The 20,746-nt window shown below is 39.6% G+C and overlaps 1 protein-coding gene across 1 annotated transcript in view; it reads right to left on the bottom strand.

Annotated features, from left to right (window-relative positions):
• Window positions 1–459: 459 nt before the first annotated feature.
• The window catches only part of TMC1 (transmembrane channel like 1), a 142,984-nt gene continuing 122,697 nt past the window's right edge, over window positions 460–20,746 (bottom strand). The window contains exons 19-23 of the mRNA XM_070736891.1: window positions 15,165–15,404; window positions 8,913–9,038; window positions 5,978–6,056; window positions 5,769–5,871; window positions 460–686 (exon numbers count right to left, since the gene is read on the bottom strand). Of these exons, the coding sequence (XP_070592992.1) occupies window positions 460–686; window positions 5,769–5,871; window positions 5,978–6,056; window positions 8,913–9,038; window positions 15,165–15,404 (775 nt within the window). The remainder of the gene's footprint in view (window positions 687–5,768; window positions 5,872–5,977; window positions 6,057–8,912; window positions 9,039–15,164; window positions 15,405–20,746) is intronic.

Raw genomic sequence — 20,746 nt, 5'->3', positions numbered from 1 at the left:
ACTCCGAAAACCGCTTAGAGAGGGCCATAGAAGCACTGTGAAGGGGTATATAAGTCTAAGTGTTATTGCTATTGTGCTCCCAATAAGCGTTTGGTCCCCATTCTGGCTGGGGACTTCTAGGAGTGGAAGTCCATCTTACACTTTCCACATCTGAAAAACAATTGCTTAAATTACCGGTTGCTGATACGCAGCTATAGGTGGACATTATTGCTCTCCAAAGCAGGCATGGGAGCATCCCAAATGTATCCAGACTGTTTTCTGGAAAAGCTGGACTAGATCTCTGGCTTGATCCAGCATGGGTTTTCTGATACATTCTACCATGCTTCATGGTAGCAATCTTAGTTGTGTCGCCTCAGGTATTCCTTATGGTTCTTCCTGGATAATTACTCTTCTCATTGTTGAATTGCAGCATTGCATATATTGAAACATACTGCTGGAAAGTTTTTCTTATTGGTAATTTCAAGGCGGTCCTGGCATCCGTGGCTGAAAAGTTCCACCAGATGGAGTTCCATTCAGGCCTCTGCCTTGGGGTTCTGGTGCTTGTGTCACTGCTATGTGGGGAGAAGGTGGGGTTCCACCCCCTTGTCCTTTGCAGGGAGGGGGAAGCTTTCCATTGGCTACACCGGATCTTTCTTCCTGCTCTTGAGGTGACTTCTTCTTGGACTCCTTCTCTCCTTTGTTTTTATCTGAAATGGTTTGAGGAAGAGAATTGTTATTTAAAACCCAGTATACAAATGTGAATTCTTAACCAAAGCCCTTCCTAAACTCTCTTGTGGTTCCTTGTGGCATAGGTTCATGAACCCACCATCTTAAACCACAAGTGCAGAATCTGTTTTGCCTTTTTAGTGTCATGTCTGAAATAAATAATAGATACCTTAAGGTTGGAACAAAAATTAAATATAGTTAAAATGAACTTAATTAAATATATTAAACACAATTGCCCACCTAATGTGTACCATATAATAAATTTGTGCACTGTGTTTTATAGATGGATGGATAGATAGAGGATAGATAGATATGAGAGACACAGAGAGAGGGGGGGAGAGAGAGAAAGAGAGAGGGAGGGAGGGAGGGAGAGAATTTATTCAGAGAGAGAGAGAAAGGGAGAGAGAAAGAGGATTTATTAATGTATATGCTACCTGGAGTCAGTGAGATGGGAAGCACATTTAAATATGGAATGGAGTGGAGTGAAATGGAATGGAAAGAATGGAATGGAATGGAATGGAATAGAATAGAATAGAATAGAATAGAATAGAACAATTGATTGTGAGTTTTGACAGGGCTCCAGAAGCCAAGATTTGGGCAAACGTACAGTTTGGATGTCCAGGCACTAAATGAATCAGGAAAAAATGCAATCAAGAAAATAATTAACTCCTCTAATTACTTTTGAATTTTGTATCTTATTGTATCTTAAAACTCAATAAACGTGTTAAACCAAGAAGAACCCTCTGGAGCCAACTCCCCCCGGAGACTTGCACTGCCCCACTCTCCTGGCCTTCTGGAAGGCTTCAAAAACTCATCTTTGCCAGCAGGTCTGGGGTCGTTGAGCTCTAACATTCTGCTCTAGCCATTAGTACGATTGCGACATGAATGAGTGTGGTTATATGGTTTTAGATTAGTTTTATAATTGGACTTTAGAATTGTTTTTTGTATTGCTTTTATACATTGTGAGTCTCCATGAGTCTTTGGGGAAGGGCGGCAAATAAGTCCAGATAGATAGATAGATAGATAGATAGATAGATAGATAGATAGATAGATAGAGATAGATAGATGAGATAGATAGATAGATAGATAGATAGATAGATAGATAGATAATAAGATAGATGATAGATAGATAGATAGATAGATAGATAGATAGATAGATAGATAGATAGATAGATAGATAGATGAGATAGATAGATAGATAGATAATAATAATAAGATAGATAGATAGATAGATAGATAGATAGATAATAAGATAGATAGATAGATAGATAGATAGATAGATAGATAGATAGATAGATAGATAGATAGATAGATAGATGAGATAGGTAGATAGATAATAAGATAGATAGATAGATAGATAGATAGATAGATAGATAGATAGATAATAAGATAGATAGATAGATAGATAGATAGATGAGATAGATAGATAGATGAGATAGATAGATAGATAGATAGATAGATAATAAGATAGATAGATGAGATAGATAGATGAGATAGATAGATAGATAATAATAATAAGATAGATAGATAGATAGATAGATAGATAGATAGATAGATAGATAATAATAAGATAGATAGATAGATAGATAGATGAGATAGATAGATAATTAGATAGATAGATAGATAGATAGATAGATAGATAATAAGATAGATAGATAGATAGATAGATAGATAGATAGATAGATAGATAGATAGATAGATGAGATAGATGAGATAGATAGATAGATAATAAGATAGATAGATAGATAGATAGATAGATGAGATAGATAGATAGATAGATAGATAGATGATAGATAGATAGATAGATAGACAGACAGACAGACAGACAGACAGACAGACAGACAGACAGACAGACAGACAGACAGATAGATAATCATTAACTCTTCCTCCAAATCTGTGGTAGATTAAAAGAAATTGGATCTCAATCTCCAAATGTCAAGGACAAAGTAGGAACTTATGATGCGTGGATCACATGGGGCCACTAATAGCACTCATTTACACACAAGATAATGAAGGATTACTGTGTTTGAACGGTTCAAAAGCTCTACTGTGGTTCCAAATTCCACAAATGCAGAGAAGGCAGGCATTCAACAGGATCTTTCCCCATCAGGTGTTGAACTGTGGATGCAGAAAAGTAAGGGCTGGCCTAGATAAAGTTATCCCATCACCTCACACAGCAGATGAAAAGAGCATAGATAGCAGCAAAATGTAGGAGTGGAAGTTATGAGCTACATATAGGAGTGGAAGTTACGTTGCCCTGTATCTCCTAAGATAGTTTGAGGGAATGTGGTAGAGGGGATGAAGTCATACTTTATTTATTTATTTTTATTTATTTATTTTGTCCAATACACAATAATACACAATGAAGATAATAGAAGACACCTTTGAGGAAAATATATTAGAGAAAGAATACAAGAGAGAATATAGGAATAAAATGTATTAATGAGAGAATAGAATAAAAGATATAGGGATAGAAGATATATGGGATATAGGAGAGACAATAGAACAGGGGATGGAAGGCACACTGATGTGCTTTTGCACGCCCCTTACTGACCTCTTAGGAATCTGGAGAAATCAACCATGGACAGTCTAAGGGTAAAATGTTGGGGGTTAGGGGATGATACTACAGAGTCCGGTAATGAGTTCCACACTTCAACAACTATATTACTAAAGTCGTATTTTTACAGTCAAGTTTGGAGCAGTTAATATTGAGCTTTCAGTGTCCAAAGGTTCAGCTGCCAATTCACTCAGCTTTTGTCTAAGGAATTGTCTTGACAGGGATGTCAAACTCAAGACCCACTTAGATTGGGCCAGTGGGGTCACCCTACAAACAGCAAAGGACCGTCTCACTGTGCCTCTGCCAGTGGCTCTCTCGGGCTCCATTTTCCCTGGCAGAGGGCTAGCAAAACAAACTAAAAGCAAAATGAAAAAAAGGAGAAATGTTTCCCCTTTTGCATTTGAGCATCAAAGAAGGGACAGGAAAGGAGAAAGGAAACAAAGAAAAAGAAGGGAAGATGGAAAGAGAGCAAGGAGGGTGTTGGCTTGTCTCGGTATAGCTAGGCTATGAAACCTTTGACATCACCGAGCAGAGAATTTTAACAGAGCATGGATATGTGATAAAGCCAAGACACAGACTTAGTTAAATAAGTATTATTTACATATAAACAAAATATAAACAATTCAGAATAAGCATGAAGCAAATACAGAATAATAAGCACTGAGCAATCACAAAGCAAATAGCACTGAGCAATTACAAGATTAGGGTACAAAGCAAAATACAATATAGATAATAAGCACAAAGCTTATACAAGCACGAAGCTTAAACACAACTCCCCCTTCTCAGGCAAAAGTAAAAAGGAAATGACTGAGCAGAATAATGAGCTTCTATAGCTTCAATGAGGAAGTGACAAAACAGCCTTGAATATTAACTCTTCAAGTACAAGTTAACTCTTTAAGTGCACATTAACCCTTTAAGTTTGGTACAAGTGTACAATATGCAGTTTACAATGGCAATCCCTAACAACCATGTACCCTGTACTAATAGAGAGAAAAAGAAGGAAAGAGGGGAAGGAAGAAGAAAGGAGAAGGAAAAGGAAAGGAAAAAAGAGAAGGAAAAAGGAAGGAAGGAAATTATTATTATTATTATTATTATTATTATTATTATTATTATTATTATTTATTAGATTTGTATGCTGCCCATCTCCATAGACTCAGGGCGGCTCACAATTATAATGAGAGGAAGGGAGGGCCTGAGGGAAGTCCTGCTTCATCACAGATGCCCCCGACATGATTGATGTTCACCTGGCCACGCCCACCCTGGCCATGCCGAACCATCCCTCCGAGGTCATACCTAACCAGTAAAGGGCTACAAAAATTTTTACTACCACACTGTGGGCATGGCTTATGCAGGACACCCTGCATTTTCTTTCAACATCTATCAGTGCAAATTGGGTAATCTGAGGTGGAGGTCCATTTTCGCTACCCCACTGCATTCAATCCCATCCAGGCAGTAGCCCACCCCTGTACACAACCCTGCTACAAGCCCTCAATGAAATCGAGTTTGTCACTCCTGGTCTAGAATGACGATGCTATCCTTACAGGTTGGCTTCTGAAGCTTCTGCTTTAGGGTCAGATGGACTAGTGGGAAATAATGATAAGGAAGGAAATGTTCTACAGAAAAGTACTCAGAATAAGGGCAGGAACCATAGTTCCCTCTAAGCTGAACAGTGAGCAATCGCTCACTTAAAAATCATCATCAACTCAGAGTTTTCCAAACCTGCCCAGAAGCCGAGAGGGAAAGAGTGAGAGGGAAGGAGAGAGAGAGGAAGAGAGAGAAACAGATAGAAAAAAGAGAGGAAGGAAAAGAGAAAGAAAAAGAATGGGAGTAAGGAAGAGAGAAAGAAAATCAAAATCTAGTTTGAAACTAGCTCAACTATTTAAGTGGCATTTTGATATTGATAGAGTTGCCCTATTATGAGCTCAATGTTATAGACACACAGTACAGTATTTTATTTTGAAATTCTCTGAGGCAAAACAGGGTGGGTTTTTTATTTGTTTGTTTGTTTGTTTGTTTATTTATTTATTATTTCTGTGCCGCCCAGTCCCAAAGGGACTGCCGCTCAGACACTATACTTTTCCGCCCACCCCCCACCCCAAAAAAATTAGAGGGAACACTGGCAGGAACTGTCACACTGTGTATTGCCAGCCCCAGAGACATTCAGAGACATTTAGTAATTAAATAGTTAACAGAGTATATGTTTGTTAGCTCCACCCATTATGATGTAAAATCCTGCCTGCCATACATGCATCATTTCCTTTCTTCTCCAAAGAATCCACCTTCTTTCTTTTGCCTTCAAAGATGTAGCATGCATAGAAAATGCCTCTGATTAGGCATTAGTTATATTTTGTTATTTTTTAATAAAAGTAACTTCGTTTGAAATCTGTTTCTCTACTTTAATCCATCGACTCTCAGATTTGATTTATTGTAGTCCATGCGGGCTATAATTTATCTAGTAAATCTGTCAGGAACTCTGGAATAAAACAGATTTCAGAGCATTCCTCACCTTGGGCTCCCTTGGGATTGTTCTGCGTCTCACCGGAGACTTCTTCATTGTCCTGTGGTTGCTGAGCTTTTTGCTTGTTTCTCCTTTTGTTTTCTTCAGCCAGCTGGGAAAGAAGAATAAAAAAGAAAAATCTCATAATTAAAATCATAGATAGAATTAACGTCTAATAATCAAAAACAAAATCAACCCCGTGTCTTCAGCCTTCTTACATTTTGCAATTTCTTCTTGAGCTCCAAATTCATAGCCTGATACCCTTTCGATGTAGCATTGAGATAATAGATGCTCAGCCTAAAGTGGGGAAAGCACATATTTTATGGCAGTCAATGACTATGACACTGATATAACAACCGTCTTCAAGTTGAAAAGATAAAGTTTAATGATTTATAAAAGGAAGGGAGAGAAAAACAGGCTGTGTGGAATGGAATGGAAATACAAACTACAGATTGCTTCCACCAAGATTATAATCTTTTCTGTTTCTCTCTATCTTTGAAATGGCCCAATGTACAGGGCTTTTGTGTAGATAAATAGGAAAGGAAAGCTCACTAAGCTTCTTGTGGGGAAAGGAGGGACAGTAATAAAATAAATAGAATAAACATTCTGAAGATGATAATAATAATAATAATAATAATAATAATAATAATAATAATAACAACAACAACAACAACAACAACATACTCAGCTGCTGCAAAAAGACCGCACAGACTGTCTACAAGCATAGACATGATGCTGTGGCACAGATGATCCACTGGAACTTGTGCCGGAACTACCATTTCCACTGGTAAAGAACTGGTGGGATCATAAACCCGAAAAAGTGGTCGAAAATGAGCAAGCAAAACTACTGTGGGACTTCCGACTTCAGACTGACCGAATTCTGAAGCATAATACACCGGACATTGTGATCATGGAGAAAAAGAAAGTATGGATCATCGACATCACAATCCCAGGAGACAGCAGAATTGAGGAGAAGCAGCTAGAGAAATTAGTGAAATACGAAGATCTAAAAATCGAGCTGCAACGACTCTGGCATAAGCCAGTGAAAGTGGTCCCAGTGTTACTTGGCACGCTGGGCGCAGTGCCAAAGGATCTCAGCGGACATTTGAAAACCATCGGAATTGACAAAATCTCCATCTGTCAATTGCAAAATGCCGCTTTACTGGGATCGGCAAACATAATTCGCTGCTACATCACGCAGTCCTAGGTGCTTGGGAAGTGCCCGACTGGTGATGAAATACGAAATCCAGCATAGTGATCTCTTTTGCTGTGTTGTACTGACATAATAATAATAATAATAATAATAATAATAATAATAATAATAATAATAAATATAATATTAGGTTTGTATGCCGCCCCTCTCCGCAGACTCGAGGCGGCTCACAACAATAATAATAACAATCTGACAATGTAACAAATCTAATATCTAAAAAACATTAAAAACCCATCATTTAAAACCATACAACACAAGCATACCATACATAAAACTATATAAGCCTGGGGAGATATCTCAATTCCCCCATGCCTGATGATACAGGTGGGTCCTAAGCAATTTACGAAAGACAAGGAGGGTGGGGGCAGTTCTGATCTCTGGGGGGAGTTGATTCCAGAGGGCCGGGGTCTCCACAGAGAAGGCATAAAAGATAAAACTTGACTGTAAAAAATATGACTTTAACAATCGAGTTGTCGAAGCCTGGAACTCATTACCGGACTCAATAGTGTCAATCCCTAACCCCCAACATTTCTCCCTTAGACTCTCCACGATTGACCTCTCCAGGTTCCTAAGAGGTCAGTAAGGGGCGTACATAAGTGCACTAGTGTGCCTTTCGTCCCCTGTCCAATTGTCTTTCCTTTATCTCATATATCATATATATTTTCTTCCTTTCATATATCTTCTCCTCTGTTTTTACATATTATCTTTATATATATTACTTCATGTCTATTCTCTTCCATATGTATTGTGTATTGGACAAATGAATAAATAAATAAATAATAAATAAATAAAATCATTTCTAAATTTTACAATGATCTTTTACAATTTGAATGAATCAAAGATATAGTCAAAGGACCCATAATTGCCTGGGCAAAATATGTAGGACATAACATACACTTGGCCGACTGGGAACAAACTTGGAATAGAAATTATAAACTAACAAAATTGGCATCTTACTAAGAAAACCATTACAAAATGTTCTACCATTGGTATTCGGCTCCAGCAAGATTAGCGAAAGTATATCCAAATTTAAATCCAAGCTGCTGGAAGTGCAAAAAAGGAACATGGCACCTTCTTTTACATGTGGTGGTTATGTCCTGAAGCGAGGAATTATTGGTAAAAATACACAACTGGTTGCAACAAATAACAGGTGCAACTATAGAATTTACCCCTGGAACTTTTTCTACTGAGAATATTCAAAAGCCAATATAGAAAAAACATCAAATATACGTATTACATATATACGTAGTACGTAGTACGTATTACAACAGCTACAAGACTTATGTTGCACAATGTTGGAAAAATACCCACCCACCTACTGAAAGCATAATAATAATAATAATAATAATAATAATAATAATAATAATAATAATAATAATAATAATAATTTATTAGATTTGTATGCCACCCTTCTCCGAAGACTCGGGGCGGCTCACAACAATAATAAAAACAATATTACAGCAAAACAAATCTAATATTAAAAAGAAGCATATAAAACCCTACCATATTTAAAACCAAACAACACATACATACCAAACATAAAATATAAAAAAGCCTGGGGGAAGGTGTCTCAACTCCCCCATGATACATAATCAAAATAATAATTATTTTAATTTAAAAAAACCTTACAACTGTGCAGAAAAGGACAAATTAACTATTGAATTAAGGGGACAAAAAGACTCAGAATATTTCAACATATGGGAAAACTGATATCAATGGATCGATGACAGAAAGCCAAAAAAAGGAAATTGGAATAAAGATAGAATACTGTAAATATTGTACTAAGCTATATGGTTCAAATAGGAAATCAATGTAAATAAGTAAATGTAAAATTGCTTAATGGTTTACTGTAATTTTTGGAAATTTTTGGAAATTAATAAAGAAATTTGTTTTTTAAAAAAGGATAAACATTCTGACAGGAGGAAAAATGTTGTACATACACCATCAGAAGAATGAAAGGTAAGATCACACCGGGGTTGGAGACCAGGCTGAAAACCTTCTGAAACCAGGAAGGGAAATCATGCTCCAGAGTTTCTCCGATGACTTCAAACATTCTGGTTTTACCACTATTAACAGAAATAATACAGAGAGATGTAAATAAAAACCAGACAAAGACTGTTTGACTTCAAATTAATGCCAAATAGAAAGAAATGGCATTTATAACAATATCAAGAATATTATTGAGCTGGGGAGGTGCAGCAGGTAGAGTGCTGTACTGCAGGCCACTGAAGCTGACTTGTAGATCTGAAGGTCAGCGGTTCAAATCTCATCACCGGCTCAAGGTTGACTCAGCCTTCCATCCTTCCGAGGTGGGTAAAATGAGGACCCGGATTGTGGGGGCAATAGCCTTGCTCTGTTAAAAAAAGTGCTATTGCTAACATGTTGTAAGCTGCCCTGAGTCTAAGGAGAAGGGCGGCATAGATAGATAGATAGATAGATAGATAGATAGATAGATAGATAGATAGATAGATAGATAGATAGATAGATAGATAGATAGATAAATGTTACATCAGTCTCAGAGATGGGCTGCTGTTGGTTCGGACAGGCTCAGGTAACCCAGTAGTTGTGAGCTACAGGTTGCCCACCCTCTCCGGTGCTATTCCATCATACAGTGTTTCCCCGAAAATAAGACAGCGTCTTATATTAATTTTTGCTCCCAAAGATGTGCTACGTCTTATTTTCAGGGGATGTCTTATTTTTTTTCAATGAATTGTATCCTGTATCCTGCTGCAGCAAAAACGCATCCAAACATGCAGCTGCATGTTGGATGCATATTGGATGTGTTTTAAATCTGATTGATGCAGCGATTTGCAATGCAATTTATGGACAGCAGTTTTATATATGTTCTGTTCGGGAATACTGCAAAATGAAACATCTCCTACGTCTTACTTTCAGGGGATGCCTTATATTAGGCAATTCTACGAAACCTCTCCCATGTCTTACTTTCGGGGGTGACTTATTTTCGGGGAAACAGGGTATGTCGCCAGGTTTTAAAGCCGCGTGCACTCACATTTTTGAAGCTGGGTGAACCGCTTAATACAACTGGTAGCAGCCCACCACTGATCAATCTGGAGTTCCTTAGAATCAGCCCAGAATTCCTCAGCCAGCAAAGCTTGTGGACTTCAACTCCCAGAATTCCTCAGCTGGCTGAGGAATTCTGGGAGTTGAAGTCCACAAGTCTTAAAGTTGCCAAGGTTGAAGACCCCCCAACTCTGAATACCAGGGTGTGTTAAGGAACAATCTTGTCATGGAGACTTTTTCTTACATAGAAATTTGTTGAAAAGAGTAATCATTTTAGCATAAATTTGGCCTAAAACAGCATTTTAGCTGTTATTGGTTTGTATGAATCTTAGATTCCAAATTTCAAAGAAATTTGGGGAAACTGCAGTCTTTGTTTGAAAGACTTCCAGTTATGGACATCCCATAATTTTAGGAAGCAAACTACAGTATTCCATTATTTAATAGTTCTCATGGTTCAAATAATTATTCCTTATAGTTGTGAAAACTGGGACAGCACAATGGTTAGAATGCAGTATTGCAGGAAAACTCTACCCACAGCCTGGAGTTTGATCCTGACTGGGCTCAAAGTTGACTCATCCTTCCAAGGTCAGTAAAATGAGTACATACACTATTGAGGGAAATATGCTGACACTGTAAACCACTCAGAGAGTGCTGTAAAGCACTATGAAATATCGTATATCAGTTTAAGTGCTACTGTTATTATTTTTAATTTGGATTTCTCTCTGTAAAGCTCCTGTTTATTGATCATTGTCTCCTAGAGGTAGGAAACAGGCAGTGGCAAATTACTTCTAAAATCTTGCCAAAGATAAACCCTTTAGGGGTTTATCCAGTTGCCAGGAATCAATACTGACTCAAAGACGTGTGCCCATAAATACACTTTCACACACATGACTATGAAAAGTGGATGGAACTGGAAATGGCATGGTGGCGATTCCAAGGGAACAGAACTCTCCGTCCCTGTGCTAGCTTTTCCCTGCTTGTGGGCTCCAAAAGGAGCCAAAACCACTTTGTATGGGTAGGAAAGCAAAAGAGGGCCATCCTGTGATGTCGCCTGGGAGAATGCAACTCTCCTGAAGAATTCCAGGACTTTTTCTTCTCTCTCTCTCTCTCTCTCTCTCTCTCTCTCTCTCTCTCTCTCTCTAATTATTTATTTATTTATTTATTTATTTATTTATTTATGTATGTATGTATGTATGTATGTATGTATGTATGTATGTATTTATTTATTTATTTATTTATTTATTTATTTATTTATTTGTATGCCGCCCCTTTCCGTAGACTCGGGGCGGCTCACAACACAATAAAAACAGTTTACAGTGAACCCTCGATCATCGCGAGGGTTCCGTTCCAGGACCCCAAGCGATGATCGATTTTTCGCGAAGTAGCGGTGCGGAAGTAAAAACACCATCTGCGCATGTGCAGATGGTGTTTTTACTTCCACCGCCGCCCGCCCTTCGCCCGCCCACCCCGTTGCTCGCGCCTGGGGTTTCCTGGGGAGTGGAGCCGGGGTGTCCCCAAGCGCGCGCGCATTGCTGGGGCCGCTTCCCAGCTGGGGAGCAGAGCCAGGGTTTCCCCAAGCGCGCGCGCGTTGCTGGGGCCGCTCCCCAGCTGGGGAGCGGAGCCGGGGTTTCTCCAAGCGCGCGCGCGTTGCTGGGGCCGCTCCCCAGCTGGGGAGCGGATCTGGGGTTTCCCCAAGCGCGCGCGTGTTGCTGGGGGCCGCTTCCCAGCTGGGGAGCGGCCCCAGCAACGCGCGCGCACTTGGAGAAACCCCGGCTCCGCTCCCCAGCTGGGGAGCGGCCCCAGCAACGCGCGCGCGCTTGGAGAAACCCCGGCTCCGCTCCCCAGCTGGGGAGCGGCCCCAGCAACGCGCGCGCGCTTGGGGAAACCCCAGATCCGCTCCCCAGCAACGCGCGCGCGCTTGGAGAAACCCCGGCTCCGCTCCCCAGCTGGGGAGCGGCCCCAGCAACGCGTGCGCGCTTGGAGAAACCCCAGATCCGCTCCCCAGCTGGGGAGCAGCCCCAGCAACGCGCGCACGCTTGGGGAAACCCCAGCTCTGCTCCCCAGCTGGGCAGCGGAGCTGGGGTGTCCCCGCGCGTGCCGCCCGCCCGCCCACGCCGTTGCTCGCGCCGCCGCTGGGGTCTTACCGGGGCAAGAGGGGGAAGACCCAGGGAAGCCGCCCAGCTTCCCAGCTGGGGAACTCCACCATCTACGCATGCGTGGCCATAGAAAAAAAGGCACACATGCGCAGATGGTGGAGTTTACTTCCGGGTTGAAAACTCGCGAAATAGCCCTTTCGCGATGCTTGAGGACGCGAAACTCGAGGGTTCACTGTATAACGAATCTAATAATTTACAATTTAAAATATTAAAAAACCCCATTATTAAACAGACATACACACAAGCTTACCATACATAAATTGTATAGGCCCGGGGGAGATATCTCAGTTCCCCCATGCCTGACGACAAAGGTGGGTTTTAAGGAGTTTGCAAAAGGCAAGGAGGGTAGGGGCAGTTCTAATCTCTGGGGGGAGCTGGTTCCAGAGAGTCGGGGCCACCACAGAGAAGGCTCTTCCCCTGGGGCCCGCCAACCGACATTGTTTAGTTGACGGGACCCGGAGAAGGCCCACTCTGTGGGACCTAATCGGTCGCTGGGATTCATGCGACAGAAGGTAGTCTCTGAGATATTCTGGTCCAATGCCATGAAGGGCTTTAAAGATCATAACCAACACTTTGAATTGTGACTGGAAATTGATCAGCAACCAATGCAGACTGCGGAGTGTTGGTGTAACATGGGCATACCTAGGGAAGCCCATGACTGCTCTCGCAGCTGCATTCTGCATGATCTGAAGTTTCGGCAAGTAGAAGAGGCAGTCTAAGATGGCTGCCACAGAGACAGAGACAGCTTAACATCTAAGAGGAGTGCTGGAGCAGATTTGGAGAACAGTGTTTGGAATTGGGTGAGAAGAATCTTTGTTATTGAAAGTGTAACCCCAAAATAGTTTCCAGAAAAAATGAGTCTCATAGTTATCCATAAAGTGGATGCAACTTAACACCTTGAGTAAAACTTTAAAACTTCACAATGGAAGAGATAATAATCGAAAGAAGACAATGGAGAATTTGATAAAAAATATAGAAAATTGGATTTTCCCATTCAACAGGTGTTGGCTTGGGCTAGGCACTTTAAAATGCTGGAGCTATTTATATAAAAAGTTAATATCATATTTATATTTTGGAATATTCTAGTAAAATTGGATAAGAATGGTTAAGATTGAAATCTGATTTAAGCCTGCCATCTGCTGTCAAAGGAAGGTATAACATATTCCCAACATCCTGGAAAGACTTAGCTTTTGGAGATTTAAATTGAGAATAACAAAAAAATTACTATTAAAAAGATCCCGAAAGCTTTGATATAAGACTGAACTGGGAGAGGGACTTTTGGACTATTTAGAGGAACAGACTGATTAAATTCGGGATACAAAGACTCTTGGGCATTGGACATTATTATTATTTTATTTATTGAGGCTTTAGGTTGAAATATAAATTTGCTGGATTATTGGACAAAAAGAAATAAAAAACAAAAACAAAAAATTAGAGGAATTTGGGAAGAAATTGTGTTGATAATTCAAGACACTAAGACAAGAAGATGCGAGGGGATTATGGACAAAAAGCACAATATAGATGAAAAACTGGAAATTATGAAACAATGAAAAAGCCTGCGAGGTAAGAGCTGGGAAGATCGTTAGCATCTAGTTGGGGCGGGAGGGGGGGTGTATATATTCAGAGTATAAGATGCACCCAAATTATTGGCCTCTACTAGGGAGGAAAAAGGTGCATCTTATACTTTGAAAAATATCAGAAGCAACATGAGAAAATGTTATTTTACTGAAAGAGTTGTAGATGCTTGGAACAAACATCCAGCAGACGTGGTTGGTAAATCCACAGTAACTGAATTTAAACATGCCTGGGATAAACATATATCCATTGTAAGATAAAATACAGGAAATAGTATAAGGGCAGACTAGATGGACCGTGAGGTCTTTTTCTGCCGTCAATCTTCTATGTTTCTATGTTTCTATATGGCATATCTTTACATTACAAAGTGAATTAATAATAAAAAGGAAATTTAGAATTTTAGTGATGGTAATTTTGAATACGTTTTGATAATATGATGATGGTTATAAAAAAAATTGAACAAGATAATAATGAAAAATTATAATTTAACAAAAATATGTATTATTAGAATTATATAACTTGTCAAATGCAAATATGATGAATATCATTTTTAAAATATTGCATTTGTATTAAAATGTGATTAGAAAGGGGATTTTTTAAAACATAACTGTGGCATAACTAAAAATCAGAAAGGGGATAAACAATGGAGGATTCTCATTTAACATACATTTGTGTATTACTATTAGAACTATATAAATTCCTTTTGTGCATTCTCTTTGCTCACACACCCAGTATGCGCGCATACCCACAGCTTCAAACCTTCCCTAAATAGGATAGGATAGGGGTAGGAGGACAGGCCCACCCAGAGGTCACTACTATTGGTTCGCTCTAACCAGTACGAACCAGCTGAATACCAACTCTGAATATGGATATCGATACAAGCAGTCTAAAAGCAAATCTAGCAAAATCTCCTAACTATAATATGCTCTCTACTACATCTGATTTTTGTTTGTTGGCTTGTAGGTGTCCTTTCAAAAATAAAATGGATTTTATATTGTAAGCATGTTGATAGCCCCTTGAGGCTGGTAAGCTCCCTACGGAGAGGGGCGGCATACAAATCTAATAGATAGATAGATAGATAGATAGATAGATAGATAGATAGATAGATAGATAGATAGATAGATAGATAGATAGATAGATAGATAGATAGATAGAATAAATAAATAAACAAAAAACAAAAAAACCAATCAAACAATCAATCAATCAACCAATCAATCAATCAATAATCTTCAAGAGAAGTTTTGCTGAGCATTTGGCCCCCATAAATTTCCTGTTGAAAATCAAAGTAACATGGTGACTCAGACATGTATGTTACAAAGTTCAATGCATTTTACTCCTGGATTCTTAACAACTATTCATGTTGAAGGAATCTACCCAATATTATTCTATTCATTGGTGCCATATCAGTTAAGGAAGAAAAGGATACTCAAAGCTATAGACCTGAATGGACCACAGTCAAACGATGGTGGGATGGATACGATGGTATAGACAACGGGCAGAGTCGAGAGGAATAGGATGAACAAGAGCATTGCCATGTAGAAGTTATTGGATCTTGAAGCTTTGAAGACTCTTTCATGGGGAACATTGCAGCACATCACAGCCCAACACTGAAGGTACATAGATGTATGGAGGCGGAGAACATTGATAGCAGGAAGACAGGGTGCATAAAAAGAACCCATCCTAGAAACAACAATAAAGGCAACCAAAATATTACATGCTGGTCACAGGTGAGTGTTTATGACCCTTGACCCCTTTCTCTGCATACTGACTTGGTTACAAAGCTTACAAATGTGATTCTTTTTTTCTGGATCATATGCAGGGGTGAGCAGCAGGCAGGATGGGGTGGAATGCAGTTCCATCAGTGGAAATTTGTGTATTTATTTATTGGATTTGTATGCTGCCCCTCTCCGAGGACTTGGGGCAGCTCACAACATAAATGAAGCTGTGTGCCCAGCTCCAGCTGACCATCCCACCCTCCCATCCTCCTCAGAAAGTAGCAGGGAGACCAGCACCGGCAGGAGTTGCAGGGGGCCCATTTCCTCTCCCCAGAGACCAACACTGGTGAGGTTGTAAGCTGAGGACTTAACAGTTCACTTGCACGATGATGATCATTCAAGCCACTCCCACCTGGTCACATGGCTGGCAAGCCACTCCTACCCAGTCACCTGACCATCAAGCCACACCCGCAAAACAAGACACATCCACAGTGTGGAAGTAAAAATTTTGGCTGCCCATTACTGATCATACATACTTGACCCATCAAAGCAGTGAGGCAGAAAATGCTACACCTCCCCTCTCCTAAGAAGGTACATCTGAGACAGTGGTCCCCAAACTTGGCAACTTTAAGACTTGTGGACTTCTACTCCCAAAATTCTAGGAGTTGAAGTCCACAAGTCTTAAAGTTGCTGTTGTGGTTCAGCCTGGGACCCCTCCGGGAATGGCTGATTTGCTGTCGGTGTCCGGCTCAGAGGCTGAGGACCAGGAGGGGCAGACTGATGAAGAAGCTGAATCCCAGGCTGAAGATGAAGGACAGCCAGAGTTCCACCAGGGGGAGCTCTCCCCAGCAAGCAGCCTGGATTCCCTGGGGGAAGATGCTAGTGACTTCATAGATATGCGACAGAGGAGAGCTAACGAGAGAAGAACGCAATTGGCCAGATATTTCCAGCATTAGGGGTCGCAGCTGGGTTTGGGTGTGGTGCTTGGGAAAGGATAAAAGGCGGCCCCACCCTTCCTGGCTTGTGGAGTTTTATCTTGGAGATTCGTGAGACCTGTTTGTGAACTTTGGTGGCTACAATCCTGGTTTGTGCCTTGGACTCTTGAAACCTTGGGGGGGTGTGCCAGCAAGAAGCTTTTGGAATTGACTGGACATCAGGACCCTGTTGTAAAGTATTGTAACCTGTCTGCTGTGAAGACAGGTTTTCCTTTGTGCTTATTTTTTCCTGCTATAAATTACTTTTGGATTTTACCAGAGTGTCTGGCTGTTTTTCAGTGGGTGTGGAGGTCTGGGAAAACCCAGACAGAACAGTTGCCAAGTTTGAAGACCTCATATTTAATAACTAAGAAGAAGGGCTTTCTCTGTGGTGACTCTCTCTCTACAGAAAATCATCTTGCATAGAATAGATTGACACCCACCTCCCAATTCGGACACTCTATTGCAAGGCCCTGAAGATCTCATTTTGCCAACAGACCTGGAGAACCCAGAGTGGGATGGATCAAGTCAAGTGGCTTATTTGATTAATTGATTGTTTCTGCCGGAGGAGTGGGGATGGGATTACAGTATTGCTTTTTACTGTTTTTTAATATTGGTGTCTTTTTAATCTTTGTAAGCTGCTCAGAATCACTGAAAATGAGCTGGGGATCCATATAAATTTTCTTAATTCTTTTTTTAAAAATTCAACATAGTCTACTAATCTACATTATTTTGTTTGCTCTGAGATGCTTTGCACAGATGCTGTTTCCAGTGTTGTGATACAAGTTGATTGATTAATACACTCGATACAAATTATCTCACATGTAAGACCATATTTTTTATTCTAAATTCAGTTGGAATATGGAACCAGATGAAGTCCTTTTATTAATTTCTAATATACTTTAGATTTTGTGATTGAAATAAATGGACAGAAGGTTCAAGCAAATAAATAAAAACTATGTTGACGAAACTGGACATGCCAGCTTTTTGTTAAACAAAGAAATTTTTAAACTGCTTTCACAGACCACTATTTATTCCTGCAAATGGAGATTTCCAAGTATCATACCAATCAATAGGGTGGACAAATTAATAGGAGCTGCTCATTTTTAGAAGAGGTTAGGACATGAAGTTTCATTTCAAAATACCTTAGAATTGTTTCTCTTGGCAATCCACTACCCTGTTCCCCCCCCCCAATAAGACATCCCCTGATAATAATCCCAATTGGGCTTTTGAGTGCATGGCAATAAGGCCAAGCACTTATTTTAGGGTTCAAAAAAGAAATAAGACAAGGTCTTATTTTCGGGAAAACATGGTAAGTGTAAGTCAGGAGAAAGAGAATAGGAGAGGAAAATAAAGCCCTTCATGGCACCGGACCAGATTATCTCCGGGACCGCCTTCTGCTGCACGAATCCCAGCGACCAGTTATGTCCCACAGGGTGGGTCTTCTCCGGGTCCCGTCAACTAAACAATGCTGCTTGGCGGGACCCAGGGGAAGAGCCTTCTCTGTGGCAGCCCCGGCCCTCTGGAACCAACTCTCCCCAGAGATTAGAATTGCCCCCACCCTCCTTGCCTTTCGTAAGCTACTTAAAACCCACCTCTGCCGCCAGGCATGGGGGAATTGAGATACCCTTTCCCCCTAGGCCTTTACAATTTTATGCATGGTATGTCTGTATGTCTGTTTGGGTTTTTTTATAATGGGTTTTTAATTGTTTTTAGTATTGGATTATTATTATATGCTGTCTTATTATTGCTGTTAGCCGCCCCGAGTCTCCGGAGAGAGGCGGCATACAAATCCAATAAAGAAAGAAAGAAAGAAAGAAAGAAAGAAAGAAAGAAAGAAAGAAAGAAAGAAAGAAAATAAAGAAAAGGAAGGCAAGAGGAAGATTAAGAAAAGGGGACAGAGGTAAGTTTAAAAAAACTGGGCAAGGAAAATAAGAAAAATAATTCATGTGCCATAGTCACTTTTAGCTCTGACTGGTCTACTTGAAGCTTCAGCATAAGAGAAGAGGAGAAAATAAAAATTAAAATCTAGGGTTTCAATGTGTGACTGTGACTGCCATCTGGATCACCAGTAGTAGCCTTTGAGAATAGTCCCTCCTCTCTCATTAAGTACCATTATGTACAGTAGTGGGTTCTAAAACCCGTTACTATCAGTTTGAAGCATCCCAGGCAAGTGGGCGGAGCCTCCTGCCACTGGCGCTACCGGTTCGTAGAACTGGGCCAAATCGGGAGCAGCTGTATGTAACAACTGGCTGAAATTAGGAATGAATGTGGTCTCCAATAAAAATAGAAATCTTTAACAAGAGCAATACATTTCACTTTTATTTATGGCAGCTGACACAGAGAACCTTAAGACAATGTTCCTTAAGAAGGTATATATTTCAATCAATCACTATAGGTAACACATTGATATTGTAACATAGTTAGATTACACTAAGTGGTGTTTGTTCCTTTTCTCTCCTGTGTAGTAATAAAATTGTGCAAAGCAGACTGAGATGTGACAGAGCTGAAATGCCATTCCTTACAAAAGAGATGAGGGTGAGGAAGGACACTAGACACTGGATTTTGACATAATTTATGAGGGGGTCCTTGGTACTCTCTAAACTTGGTTCTATCTGTCCTTGGCCCTGATAATGTTACTTGGTTTGGTAATGAAACATATGCAAGGAAACAACCAAGCTCAAGTCTTTGGAGAGGGGTGGCAAATTAATAATAATAATAATAATAATAATAATAATAATAATAATAATAATAATAACAAAACAACAACAACAACAACAATAATAATAATAATAATAATAATAATAATATCATCTCCGAGATCGCCTTCTGCAGCATGAATCCCAGCGAATGATGAGGTCCCACAGAGTTGGTCTCCTTAGGGTCCCGTCGAACAAACAATGTCGACTGGTGGGACCTAGGGGAAGAGCCTTCTCTGTGGTGGCCCCGGCCCTCTGGAATCAGCTCCCCCCAGAGATTCGCACTTCCCCCACCCTCCTTGCCTTCTGCAAGAGTTTAAAAATACATCTTTGCCGCCAGGCCTGGAGACATCCCCTGTCCAGCAAATGTTGTTAGTGTGATTGCTGAATGAATGAAAATGAATGTTTTTAAAGTTAGAATTTTAAGAACTTTTTAGTATATTAATTGGATAACTGTACTGTTGTGTTTCGCTATATATTGTGAGCCGCTCCAAGTCCATGGAGAGGGGCGGCATACAAGTCCAATTAAATAATAATAATAATAATAATAATAATAATAATAATAATAATAATAATAATAATAATTTCAACCCTGAGGTACAAATATTCTCCAATATGATTAATATTTTCTTAGGCATTGAATCAAATTCAAGAAAATCATCCCCTTGTTTTAATAGTTAATGTCTAATTTTGGAAAACAGATATAAAATTTCTTGTCACAAATATGTAGCCTCACAAGTCATCATAAACCTGATGCCAGAATATTGGGGTCCCTTATGTCAATATGTTGAGCGCTGAAAGGGAGACAAAATAATACACCTCACAACTTTTTTCTAAACGCATTACCTGAACAGCATAGGTGAAGTGTCTAAATAAGTTCACAACAGCATCGATGTTCATTAAAATATGAGAAGGTCTGTGCCAAATTGTTCTAGAAGTGATTGATGGGATTGCTAATTCTGGCTGACCTATTCCAATATCAGCATATAATTGTTCAGTTGCTTAGGGAATTTTAGTAGTTCACCACCCAGCTTCTATGGGGAATATGAACATTCTGAGTTTAAGTGAGGTTAAAGCAAGCGAAGGCAGCCTGAGTCCTAAGGCACATACTGCCCTTAGTTTAGTTTCGAAGAGGCTGGTTTTGGAAGATTTTTGGATGTGAGCGATTCAGGCCTCTAACAAGACTGGCTGCAGGAGGAGAAAGAAAAGAGGAGGTCAGAATGTGAAGAAACAGGGATAGTCAGAAAAATGAAAGGCTCGGTGGGGGGGAGGGAGTAGTGGTTTTTATAGGTCGTTCTCGATTTACAACCATTCATTTAGTAACTTTATGAATGGTGTGTATGTATAAGGTTTGACTGCTTTTTTAATATAAAGGGTTAGTTTTAGAGATTATATTCAACTTCTTTTTATTGCTTGTATCTTTTTGTATTGTATCATAGTATTTTGTAAGCCGCCCTGAGTTCTTCAGGACTGAGCGGCATAGAAGTCAAATAAATAAATAAATAAATAAATAAATAAATAAATAAATAAATAAATAAATAAATAAATAAATAAATAAATAAATAAATAAATAAATAAATAAATAAATAAATAAATAAATAAATAAATAAATAAATAAATAAATAAATAAACAA

Source organism: Erythrolamprus reginae, chromosome 2 (genome assembly GCF_031021105.1).
Source record: "Erythrolamprus reginae isolate rEryReg1 chromosome 2, rEryReg1.hap1, whole genome shotgun sequence".
In the NCBI taxonomy this organism is placed as follows: domain Eukaryota; kingdom Metazoa; phylum Chordata; class Lepidosauria; order Squamata; family Dipsadidae; genus Erythrolamprus; species Erythrolamprus reginae.
The sequence above is the reverse complement of the archived record's forward strand: the minus strand, read 5'-3'. Positions and strand labels throughout refer to the sequence as shown.